The sequence below is a fragment of the Lipotes vexillifer genome, unplaced genomic scaffold (genome assembly GCF_000442215.2).
Source record: "Lipotes vexillifer unplaced genomic scaffold, Lipotes_vexillifer_v1.1 scaffold500, whole genome shotgun sequence".
NCBI classification, from domain to species: domain Eukaryota; kingdom Metazoa; phylum Chordata; class Mammalia; order Artiodactyla; family Lipotidae; genus Lipotes; species Lipotes vexillifer.
This window is the reverse complement of record NW_006778765.1, coordinates 793,570-806,446: the sequence shown is the minus strand read 5'-3', so window position 1 is coordinate 806,446 and position 12,877 is coordinate 793,570. Positions and strand designations below refer to the sequence as shown.

At 46.0% G+C, this 12,877-nt stretch overlaps 1 protein-coding gene across 1 annotated transcript in view; it reads right to left on the bottom strand.

Annotated features, from left to right (window-relative positions):
- The window catches only part of DOCK3 (dedicator of cytokinesis 3), a 391,142-nt gene that overhangs the window by 23,012 nt on the left and 355,253 nt on the right, over nucleotides 1-12,877 (bottom strand). Inside the window, exons 37-41 of the mRNA XM_007451883.1 lie at nucleotides 11,793-11,853; nucleotides 10,964-11,057; nucleotides 8,543-8,691; nucleotides 2,149-2,235; nucleotides 693-797 (exon numbers count right to left, since the gene is read on the bottom strand). Coding sequence (XP_007451945.1) covers nucleotides 693-797; nucleotides 2,149-2,235; nucleotides 8,543-8,691; nucleotides 10,964-11,057; nucleotides 11,793-11,853 — 496 coding nt within the window. The remainder of the gene's footprint in view (nucleotides 1-692; nucleotides 798-2,148; nucleotides 2,236-8,542; nucleotides 8,692-10,963; nucleotides 11,058-11,792; nucleotides 11,854-12,877) is intronic.

Genomic DNA, 12,877 nt, shown 5'->3' with positions numbered 1-12,877 from the left:
GACTTCTCCTGGAGCCTCTGGGTTGTGCTGATTAAAGACAAAAAAATCGCAACTGTTTAACTGGTGTCAGTATGTCTATGCTCAGTCATTCCTTCCACTCTGTTTATATACCAGCTCAGCCTTTCCAGCAATGGTGGAGGAAAATGGCTGTAATCATCATGGGCCAGAGAACTGGCTGCCTAGGAAAGGCTTTCCACAGCCAAATCCAATGTTTGGCAGCTCCCACAAACCCCAGAAGCAAGGGGACTACCCTCTGAAATCTCTCAAATCAATAATTCTCCACCCTGGCTGTACTGCCTACTGTTGAGGTCAGGGCTGTACTGAGGTCCTGTCTGGCTGAGAACAGTCACACTGGAGAATTCCAGGCACTGGAAACAGAAGTTGGAAGGTTTCTAAACATACCTATGGGACATTCCCACACCCTGGTCATTTCCTGCAGGAACTTGGTTGATTTGGTAAGAAAACCACCCTCATACATTCCAGGTAGCTACAAAACAGTACTGCAGAGAGAAACAGAGTCTAAAGTTGGTAGCCAGTCCAGTCAAATTAAGCCAAATGCTTTTTGTTGGCTGGTCAGTCCTTCAAAAAGAAGTATTCAATAGAATAGGAAAAAGGTTAAAAAAAAAACAGGTTATAAATAACTTACGTGTAAAATATGATAGAAGTTCTTGTGACTACCTGAATGGACTCACCCGAAGGAAAAAAGGAAACTTCCTGCCATAGAAGCCGACCCGAAAGAACTCAGGCTCCAGGCGTTGCTGCTCTGTAATGTTGTCATAGTAGCTGGCCTCCATTTTCTGTGAACGAGAAAGGCAGTTGGCTTGACTGCTAGTGGTGTCCAAAGCAAGTTCTCCCAGGCCTAAGTAAACACTGTCTTTTGGAAAGAGAACATGGTGACTCAGTCTAGATAAAAAGTGAGCCCCTAGCCCTGATCAACCTCTCCCTGGAGAACTGCCTGATGGAGAGGAAGTCTTCGCTCTCCATTGTCAACTGACGGTGAAGCAGCCCTGAGAGGCTGCTTGGAGTGTCCTTCCCAATGAGTGGACTCAGCCCCACAGAGACTCAGGCTTCCTGTACTTTCAGGGGTACACATTTAACATGGACTTCCTTTTTTTTGCTCAGGAATTCCTGGTTTTGACTGATACTCACTACACCAATTGAGTATAAGCTAGTGTTGCTTATAGGTGGCACCATTTTCCATCAGTCCATCTGCATTGCTCTTGCTCATTTATCATCTGACTCGATGCTAACAGAATGAGGAAGGCTTAGTTACCAGCATCACTCGTACTGGTCCCAATTTAGGAGATTTTAAACTTTAAAAGTTGAACTAATATCCACGATGTCTGGTATTACCAAGGTCTATAAGTTTTTTAGTCTTGGCTGGCCTGGCTTCAGGTTCAGAAAAATTCACTGAAGTCTGACTGGGAAGACAGCCCTAATGCACTCAATCAAGCCAGCCTGCCAGGGGGCAGCAGCCTTCAAAGACCAGTCAAAAAGCTATTGCTAGAGAACCACATCTATTATATAGGCCCAAATCCTGATCAGGATCAGGGAACACAGAAGAGCTAGCCATGCTGAAAAGGGTGCAGGAGGAGGATGAACTGAGATTCCTGACTTCTCTTTGCCAATGACCTGTTACAATTTAATACCCAGCACCGGCAACTAGGAAAAATTTGGGAGACCTTCAAAGTCCATTTCACTTAATTTTGAATATTTTTCATCAAAGAAGGGAAGAACTTCCTTTACTTGGGTGCTTAGAATTGACCATTATAAGAAAGATCTTATAATGTTTTCAGATGAAGCATATACCTGAACAAAATCATTTCAGGAAAAGCTTCTTCACGAAGTCGAGCTGCCACCCCCTCCTTGAAACCCCCATCCTGTCCTGTGTATGCTGCTTCTCCCTTCCTTGAGCACCAGTGGCCCTTGGGGTCTGGATCATACAATCATTTGTCATGTGTTTGTTTTGGTTCCCCAGCCATAATGCAAGCATCTTGAGAGCAGGAACCTTGGCTTTTGCTTCTCCTGTACTGTCCACAGCACTAAACCAAGGGCTGGGTCCACAGTAAATGCTCCCTTAGAAGTTGATGCCAGAAAAGTGCTAGCCCCTCCACTCAGGGTTGGGGCGGGGGAAGGGGCAAAGCTCACCCGAATCCAGCTGAGGCTCTGATAATCGTAGAGGCTCTCATACTGACACGCCAGCTCCCTGCACAGTGGGATCCCAAACTCCCAACTCTGCATCAGAAATAGGAAAAACGCTTCAGCACCTCAGGCAACCTCGGAATGGCCCAAGCCCACATCAAACATATCAGAGGGCACAACCAAAGGCCTCCTGCAACTCGTATGTCACAAAGAACATATGCTCAAAACCAATTTGTGGAGAACACATAGCACTGGTTTTCTGGCTTGAGGCATAGTTTTCAGGTTTCTACTCAAATGTTTCCACTTCCAAGAGGCCTTTCCCTAACTACCTTGTCAAGGACAGGCACTACCCCAACCATTCTTTCATCACTCTGAAGTTATCTTGTATAAAAAAAGTATTTACTTTTTCAAATTGAAGTGTGGTTGATTTACAATATTGTGTTAGTTTCAGGTACACAAAAGTGATCCAGTTATATATATATACACACACACACACACACACATATATATATATATATACACACACATATATACACACACACACACACATACATTCTTTTCAGATTCCAATATTACTAGATATTGAATGTAGTTATTACAAGATATTGAATGTAGTTCCCTGTGCTATACAGTACATCCTTGTTGTTTATCTATTTTATATATAGTAGTGTGTATCTGTTAATCCCAAACTCCTACTTTATCCCTCCTCCACCCTTTCCCCTTTGGTAGCAATAAGTTTGTTTTCTATGTCTGTGAGTCTGTTTCTGTTTTGTAAATAAGTTCATTTGTATAATTTTTTTAGATTCCACATGGATATATAATATTTGTCTTCTCTGTCTGACTTCACTTAGTATGATAATCTCTAGGTCCATCCATGTTGCTGCAAATGGCAGTATTTCATTCTTTTTAATGACTGAGTAATATTACATTATATATATAATATATATACATACACACACATACACCCTCCCCCCATCTTCTTTATCCATTCATATGTTGACAAACACAGGTTGCTTCCATGCCTTGGCTGTTGTAAATAGTGCTGGCGTGAACATTAGGTGCATGTATCTTTTTGAATTAGAGTTTTTATCTTTTCTGGATATATGCCCAGGAGTGGGACTGCTGAATCATGTAACTAAAACTAACTCTATTTTTAGTTTTTTAAGGAACCTCCATACTGCTCTCCATAGTGGCTGCACCAATTTACATTGCCCCCAACAGTGTAGGAGGTTCCCTTTCTCCACACCCTGTCCAGCATTTATTATTTGTAGACTTTTTGATGCTGGCCATTCTGACTAGTTTGAGGTGATGTCTCACTGTAATTTTGATTTGCATTTATTTAGTAATTAGTGATGCTGAGCATCTTTTTATGTGCCTGTTGGCCATCTTTATGTCTGTTTTGGAGAAATGTCTACTTTGGTTTTCCGCCCTTTTTTTTTTAAATGGTGCAACCACATTTTTTGTTTTGTTTTAATGTTTTTTCTTTTAACAATTAATTAATTAATTAATTTTGGCTGTGCCAGGTCTTATTTGCAGCACATGGGATCTTTAGTTGCGGCATGCATGCAGGATCTATTTCTCCAACCAGGGATCGAACCCGGGCCCCCTGCATTAGGAGCACGGGGTCTTACCCACTGGACCATCAGGGTAGTCCCTCTGCCCTTTTTTTGATTGGGTTGTTTGTTTGTTTCTGATATTGAGCTATATGAGCTGTTTGTATATTTTGGAAATTAAGCCCTTGTCGGTTGCATCATTTGAAATACTTTCTCCCAGTCCATAGGTTGTCTTTTCATTTTGTTTATGGTTTCCTTTGCTGTGCAAAAGCTTGTATGTTCGATTAGGTCCCGTTTATTTTTGCTTTTATTTCTTTTGCCTTGGGAGACTGATCTAAGAAAATATTGCTACAATTTATGTCAGAGATTGTTTTGCCTATATTCTCTTCTAGGAGCTTTAAGCTGTCATGTCTTAAATTTAAACCTTTAAGCCATTTTGAGTTTATTTTTGTGTATGGTGTGAGGGAGTTTTCTAACTTCACTGATTTACATGCGGTCGTCAAGCTTTCCCAGCACCAACTGCTAAAGAGACTGTCTTTTCTCCACTGTATATTCTTGCCTGAAGATTAATTGACCATAGGTGAGTGGGTTTATTTCTGGGCTAAAAAGTATTTACTTTTATGTTGTATTAGTCTCAATTAGATGATAAGCTGCATAAGGGCAGGGATCCTGTTTATATCCTTTATCCTCAGAGCCTAGAACAGTGCCAGTCATGAGCAGGTACTCAATAAAGATTTATTTAATGAGTTAATGAAGGAAACAATGACTTTTATATTAAGATCATTTAAGCTTAGAAACAAGTCTGGAAGCTAAGTAGGAAGTAGCTACCCAAGGGCTTGGTAGTAGGTCTGATAATTTCCTTTACAGAAATATTCAAATCTTAGAGCAGGCTTCAGATAATCCTTGCTTAATCATGTCTCGGGCTGTTTCCGTGGTGTGGCTCCTATTATGGTGACAGGCTCATCTAACAGTGGCCTTCAATAAGGGGCAATATTGTCCATTTCCTCCTCTTTTTAATACAGTGCTTTCTCTCTTGGTGAGATTGGGAATCAAAGGTTTACTTGACATTTTAGCCAGGCTCTTCTCCCCAACTTCTAAGTACTAATTAAAATTTTTTATTATAGGAAAATTTTAAACATATAGAAACATGGAACTATGAACCCCTAGGTACTCATCACCCAACCTCAACAATGACCAACTCATGGCCAGTCTTGTATCATTAAATATCTCATCCACTTACTCCTCCCCATAGTTTTGGAAGCAAATATCAGATATCATACTATAATTTCACCCATCAATATTTCAGTATGAATGTTTAATAAGGACTGTATAAAAAAATAGATTTGGAATAGCATCAGGGAGAAGGACAATACTGTTTTATTCACGACCGTGTTTCTTTCTTAAAAAAAATTAATTAATTAATTAATTTATTTTTGGCTGCATTGCGTCTTCGTTGCTGTGCACGGGCTTTTTCTCTAGTTGCTGTGAGCGGGGGCTACTCTTCGCTGTGGTACGCAGGCTTCTCATTGCAGTGGCTTCTCTTGTTGCGGAGCACGGGCTCTAGGCGCGCGGGCCTCAGCAGTTGTGACTCGCGGGCTGCACAGCGCAGGCTCAGCAGTTGTGGCGCATGGGCTTAGCTGCTCTGCACCACGTGGGATCTTCCTGGACCAGGGCTCGAACCCGTGTCCTCTGCATTGGCAGGCGGATTCTCAACCACTGCGCCACCAGGGAAGCCCAGGACTGTGTTTCTTATCCTTTGAAGAAATTAACGCCATATGGATTGAACTGCAGGACCAATTAAAAATGTTGAAACAAACCAAAGAGAATTTTAAATAGCTCCGATACAATGCCTCTGCCTCAGTGAGCTAGAAAGCCTCTTGTACCCCCACATCACAGCTTTTAAGGGGGCACATGTCTGTCCTCTCTCTGGCTCCAAGTGCTGCTTGGGCAGGTTTCAGTGAAGGGTCCACAGGAGGGTCTGCCCGGCAGGAAGATCCAAGGGGTCTGGCGAAGCAGCTGAGCTGTGTGCAGACTGCTAGCCAGCCTGTAAGGAGCGCCCCATGGGGAACTGCTCACTTAGGTGATGAGGAACCCATGTGAGGCTAAAGGCGCTTTGTCTGCTGACAGTAGCTCCCAGTAAAGCAGTTCTACTCTATTAGGATCAATGCTTATCTGCCTTGCTGGCATCTCTGCCCTAATTTGTAGCCCTGCTGCTCCAAGCCTGCCCCCCCAACCCCCAAGGGTGAGCCAGGACACTCTGTCAGCCTTGAGGGTTATGCTGGAATGCTGGGGGTTTTGAGAGCTACCTCGGAACACAGGGAGGGAACGCCCTGCAGATACAATGCATCCCATCTACATCTTCTCTCTTGGTTTCCTTCCTTCTGGCAGGAGGCAAAGCCAACTACACAACTACTAACCAGTGTCTGAAATCCAATCACTTCTACCAGCTTGGGCAGATGTGTGTTTATACATCCTTGTTGCCCCCACTGACAGGGATGGCACAAAAGTTGTACTGACTTGGCTCACTCTACTCAAACTGGAAAGGAAGGCAAAAGCCTGGGACTCCAGACTGTCAGTCCTTGTACTTCTGTCTACACACAACATTTTAGAAGCAACAGACTCATTCCTTCAAAGGAGTGTGAACAATAGCAGCCCTCAGCAGTAGAGCCCAAGCCCACCCCCACATGGAGGGTTGGTTCGGTCCTGATGGTCTGTATGCCTTAGGGGTCAGAGGCCTCCTCCCAGCTTCCCTTTCTGTCTACTCCCTCTTCCCTGAAATGAAGGACCAGCTCTCATCTTCATGCCTCCCCTTCCTTCTTTTTTTAAAAATTTATTTATTTATTTTATTTTTGGCTGTGCTGGGTCTTCATTGTTGCGCACCAGCTTTTCTCTAGCTGTGGAGAGCGGGGGCTATCTTTGTTGTGGTGCGTGGGCTTCTCATAGCAGTGGCTTCTCTTGTTGCAGAGCACGGACTCTAGGGCACGTGGGCTTCAGTAGTTGTGGTGCATGGGCTTAGTTGCTCCGTGGCATGTGGGGATCTACCCGGACCAGGGCTCGAACCCGTGTCTCCTGCATTGGCAGGCAGATTCTTAACCACTGCGCTACCAGGGAAGCCCAGGAGCACTTTTCTTGCATCAGACAGGTTTTGCTTTTCTGGAGCCATTAGTAAAAAAACCCTGAATGCTTTCAAGAGAACTGGTTAGCCCTATCCACTGGTTCTGTCAGGTATGAGGTACAGAAACAGAAAAGTTGGACCTTCTGTATGAGCCCAAGAGAATGGTTGTGATAAACACCCCTTTGAGGATGAGCTCATGAAAGGGCTCACTGAGTGGTCTGTTCTCAGCACAGAAGCTGCTCCCCCAGCAATTCACACCAAAGGCAGGGCTGCTAGAAGGAGGGGGAGATCCCTGACAAGGTAGCCTACGGAGCCTCCCAGTCCTTCTCCCCTTCCTGCTTATCCACAATACTCAGGCAGGTTTTGCATTACCTTCCCTTGTTCATACTAACCTTTAAACCTGCTTTCTTAACACTACTGTAGTGTGGGGTGAAAAGGGGACCATTAATGCTCACGTGTCCCACTGCTGGGCTCAATCAGATAAGCATAACTCTACTCTGTACTCTATGCCCATGGAAAGAAAAATAAGCTAATATACTAACAACACTCATGCACACTCACACCATGCTTATGCCATTCCCTCAGAGCTGGGAGGGCTCGCTGGGCATATGGGTAGGTGGCAGCTCCAGGTGGGCTGGCTGCCAGGAAGACAGACCTAAAAGTGTGCTGGCATGGGGCCCTCCGTCCATCTCTGGACCAGCAAGGAGAGGAGGCTTTGGGCTGGCACTGTGGCTCAGTCATGTGTGGCTGGCTGACAGCTAAGCATGGGTCTCCTTTCTGGGCCAGGTGAAATGAGAGCTCCTGAGGTTTTGGAAAGGTTCCTGCTTACCAATGCGTTCCCTACATGGGTGAATGTTTTTGATGAACAAACGTCTCTCATGTTGTGTAAAACTGATGAATGTTTTCTGATTTATGGGCAGAAGTTATTAATGTTTAAATCTTTCTTTTTTATGATAAAAAAGCTTATTTTAAAAAACCAATTTCCATTCATGTATGGAATTCAGCCACTATAGCTCCCTGAACAATCTTGTTTCAGCTTTTTAACATGCTCAAAGCTGAGTAATGAGAGAACAGCTTCAACAAGTTACACAAGCCCAGCCTTTCCAGTGTATGGGCCATAGGTGGGTCAGAGCGCCCCACAAGGAGCTCTCCCAGAGATTGGAGCAGAATGGCTGGGAAGTCCCAAGGAAGTCTGAACCAATGCTGACAATGCCTGCTAATTCCACAGAATCAAGTTTAATAGAGAATAACCCCAATGAGAGGAGCCCAGACTATGCTGTAAGGAAGGGAAATCCAAGACAAGAACACGTACCCGTAAGAGGCAGTACAGGCCTCCGTTGGCTGTGGTTAGAATCCATTAATTTTTACAGCTCACATTTTCTATAGCAGAGCAGAAAGCTACAATAATTTAAGTAAATCTAATAAATATAAGCAGGGGGCCCAAAGCCCCTGCTGTTGGAGCATTAGTATTTACAGATGTGCAAAGCTGGTACGTGGGGTTGTCTCTTACATCCCCAATCTGGAATTGGCTTCCAAGCCACAGAATTAAGCTGTTATTTTTTTTCCCCAGAGAAACTCATGCTGCCTCCAAATCTAACGCACACATATGGGCCTCCACCCCCTCACCACCCGACACAGTACCCTCTGCAGCTGCTGCCATCCCTGTAGCGTTAAGATGCCATGTAGTACAGTAGAAGCTGAGACGCTCAAAGCCTTGCCTAATAACACCCACCTTGCCTTTGTTGAAGTAGTGGATGATCTTGCGGCACAGTCCCTCTTTCCGCTGCCACTCTGTCTGGGATGGGTAATGGAGGAATTCCCGCAGTGGCCTTTCCTCCCACTGTAGCAGCTCACAGTAGAGGAGCAGAGTGAATGCAGCTTCTGTGGGGACAGGGGCTATGGAGGTCCAGGGGCAGCCAGGTGCCAAGGGACCAGGCTAAGCAGCATGCCAGCGCAAGGCATGTGCAGCCCAGATCAGGGATGCTGGATACCAAAGCTGAGATAGAGGGGCTGTCCAGCCAGCAAATAGCCCGTGAACACAGCGTGAAGGAACCAAAGATCCTAGTAGACACCTTCCTCCCTCAGCCTGGTCACCTGCTCTGGGCGCTAGATAAAGTATGGCTCAGGTACCTAGGGGGTCTGTGTACAGGTTGCTTTGCTCTGGGACACACTGTCATGTCAGAGAGAGTTCTTGGGTTCCTATTTGCTCAACTGACTAGAGCTTCTTTTCCAACCTTTTCAGAACTGTCTCTGAGGGGTAAGCACTGACTAAGGCTTTTCTCAGCCCTCCTGAAGCCAGCCTCAATGTCTCCAGCTCCATTTTCTGAGCTCAGCATGGCCCTGGGAATGACCCTTTCTCCTTCTTGACCGTTTCTAAAAGGACCAGAGAGAAGGAGTATGTACGGTGATAACTGTGTGATGGGCTCCATTCCTGGAGGAAGCTAAAGTGGATGCTGGGCCCAGGGCGGGGCCCTGTGACACCTCCCATACATGTGGAATAGTTGGAGAGGGTTTACAGAACAACCGCAGCTAAATACTGTGGCTTCCTAAATCCCAAAGAGTCAGTCAGACTGAGTTACAGCTGTGGCTCATGGTCCCATGACACGGTCTGCTCTTTCCTGTTCTATTTGCTCAGTTTTAGTGGGCATCTCCTACTAGCAAGTTAATTAGTTCTAGCTTCTGCCTGGCCTTCAAGGCCCTATTCAAATCTGCTCCCCATGACTATGAAGAATTTCTTTTCAAATTATCTAGTGACCCACTTCCAGTTTTAGCCAGGTATATTGCCTGCAGCCACTTTCCAGGCTCCTGCTCACATTTGCGCTCTGCCTATGCTCTGGCTACTGGACCCTCCTGCCCAGGGATATACGTGCCTCCTCACTGGAGCTGTGAAGCCCCTTCTCACTGGGAACAAGCCCATGAGGCCCTCAAGGCCTCCCTGTAGAACTTAGAAAACCATGTGAGATCCTTTTCTTCCCTGCCAATATTCTTTTCAGATGTTATTCCTGAGGCCACCAGAGGCAAGGCTCAGTACCCTCTCTCTGTCCAAATTCCTGACATAGCCTCTCAGTGATGGCCCAGTCCTCCAGGAGTTTAGTAAATCCCTCTATTGATACATGGAATTTTTCAGTCTATCACTTCACTGCCCTCTCAAAGGGCTGCTGTGATCATGGGTGGAAGTGGACGCAGAGAATGGCAGGTTCATCCCAGTCATTTCAGATTTAATTCTTGCCAAGCTGTGTCAGGAAAGGTGGAATCTATGCAAAACACTCATTAACATCTAACATAAAATAAGGAAGGAGGACTCTGTGTTTCTACAAATTCATCTAATTCTCATAATGCTGTGGACAAGAATAGCTTGAATTTCCTGGTCTATCACACAAATTCAAGTCCTATGGCTCAAGGGCTAAGATGTGATGGCTGGTCACCACAGTGAAGAAGTGGCTATTTTGGGGGAACTATGATACAAGGTAATCAGGCAGGACACACATGGATACACATATCATTCTGACTCACAGTGGCACTCAGTAAACAGAGTATGACAGGTAGGTTGAAATGCTTTTAAATTTGTTCTTTTAGAAAAGGCCGTAGTAATGTATTAAATTGTAGATACAGTGAAAGGGTCCCTGTCTGGTCTGTCAGAAAGTTAAGGTGAACATTCTCCATACTCTCCACTGGGAGCTCAATGTGGGGCTGTTGTGTACTTGCAGGGGAGGAGCCCAGACTGCAAGGCAGGTCTGCCAGCAAGTTCTGGAAGTCCCAGGGTTAGGCTGATGTTCCTGTGTTATGGCCTCACTTAGTTCCAGCTGTGAAGGTCCTCAGAGAAGTTCTGCTCATGAAGAGGGACAGTGAGCTCAGGATGCTCTGAACCTGGCACACCAGAATTTGGAGGTCACCCTTGAGGCCTCAGAGCGGGTGAATAGGAGGCAAGGAGAGTGGAAGAGCTTTGGGCAGCAAGGCACAAGTGGAAGTTCCACCTGCTTTTTCTCCACCACATTACAAAGGAGTTGAGGGAAAGGAGTGAGGTGATGGGCATCATGGGTCCTGACACTCTGCTAAAATCTGGGAGGCACCAGCTCAGAGCCTTTCTCTGCCAGCTGTGCATGTATGTCCAGTCAGTCCTCATGGGGAGGCGTAGCTTCCTCTTCCCACTTACCTGTGTAGTTTTCGGCCTGCAAATGCATGTCACAAAGCTTATGGATATAGCGGATATACATCTCTTCTTTGTTAATCTCAGATTTGTAAAAGTTCTGTAAGAGAGAAGGAAATATAAATGAAGATGGGAGAGGCTGCTGCCTGTGGAGGCCATCTCTGAACTCCAGGCAGTTGGCCAAAACCCTGGGTGTGCTGGACAGGAGGCAGAAGGCAGGCCGTGGAGGTAGCCAGCACCAGGAAGAGAAGGGACCAGCCAGAAGGCACACCTGCTGTGGGTGAAACCTCTGGCAGATCTGCAGGAGCCCTGAGTGATGAGACAGAGGAAGAATACCAGGGCAGACTGGAAATAAGAGTATGTCAGGGTTGGCGGGACCTTGCCAAGAGGCCAGGCTAGAGCTCTGTCCAAAGAGAAGCTCATTTCATTCCTTTCCCAAGTAGGAATGTGAGTGATGAGGTGCAAGTTTCCAAGATACCAGTAACAGAGCTGATGTCCTGACTCAAACCCTTAGGCTTGGAACTTCCCTGGTGGCACAGTGGTTAAGACTCTGTGCTCGCAATGCAGGGGACCCGGGTTTGATCCCTGGTCAGGGAACTAGATCCCATATGCATTCTGCAACTAAGAGTTCACATGCCGCAACTAAAGAGCCTGCCTGCTGCAACTAAGGAGCCCGCCTGCCACACCTAAGACCCAGAGCAACCAAATAAAAAACGAAAAACCAAAAAAACCCCTTAGGCTTATAGCCATGTACTGTAGAAAGGACAGGCCAATCACAGGGTGCACAGAAGCCACACTACGAGGCAGAGAGGAGGAAGAGCCCATATTCTCTCACCATCAGGTTAACAGTGCAGCCGATCTTCTTATTCTCTGTCTCCTCTCCTTTCATGCAATCCCTGGAAGGGAGAGCACAGATGAATGCACAAAGTGGTGCCTCTGGGACAACACAGAGACCTGCAGTGTCACTGAGGCATTAGTATGTCCAAACCCCAGATGAGGATGCTCTCCAACAGAAACTTCTTCCACAGATGAGACTGTACTGTGAGCTCCCTCTAAGCTTTGGACCCACTCCTAGGGTTCAAAGATCTCTGTTCAACTAGACCCCTTGCTCTGGTGGCAGAGTGTAGAGCCCAGATGCTATATCAGGGCATTAAGTCACACCTACCAATGTCTTCAGCACAAAAGAGTATGTCAGTAAAGTAGAAGGTTAAGTCCTCAAGTTTCCAAAAGGGGAGGCACAGAGCTTTCCTTAAAGGGCAGTTTTCATTTTGTAGGACAGTGTTTCATAGAAGCCAAGACACTCTACTCTAGGGACATACCTTCAGGACCCTGTGGCCACAGCAACCACGGCATGGCTGCCATGTACATAATCTCATTCGCTTTTCTCCCTATAGTGTCCTTCCTGTGCACTAGTCTTTGGAATCCCCTCTAACTAGGAGCAGTGGGTTTGGAGCTTTTTTCCTGATTTAGGGGTAGCTTCGGCCAGAGCTGAGCTGCATTCATGCTGAGTAGGGCTGGGTTTAGGAGGGGTCGTGGCTGGCCTGCCAGACACAGAACAGCGGGAACACTGAGGATGAATCCTTGCCAAGGGAGGGCAGGGACTGGTCAAAGCCAAGCTCCTCTGGGGAGGAGAAAGGCCTAGCACAAAGGCATGAAAGAGAATGAGAACCAGGCTGGTGAATCCAGCAAGAAGCTTCCTGTACACGCAGCTAGCTGGAGTCCCAGATGCTCTCCCTTGGCATCTGCATGACATGTAGCACAGAGAAGACAACTATTGCTTGGGTCTGGGTTTCCTCTATCATTCCTCCTCATTCCTTATCACCTTCCTCTAGGTTCCCAAAAGGCACTCTTAGCTATCACCTGAACTCTACTGACAGAATAAATAAGGCTGCAATGGTAGCATTATTGTTACTTTTAGGC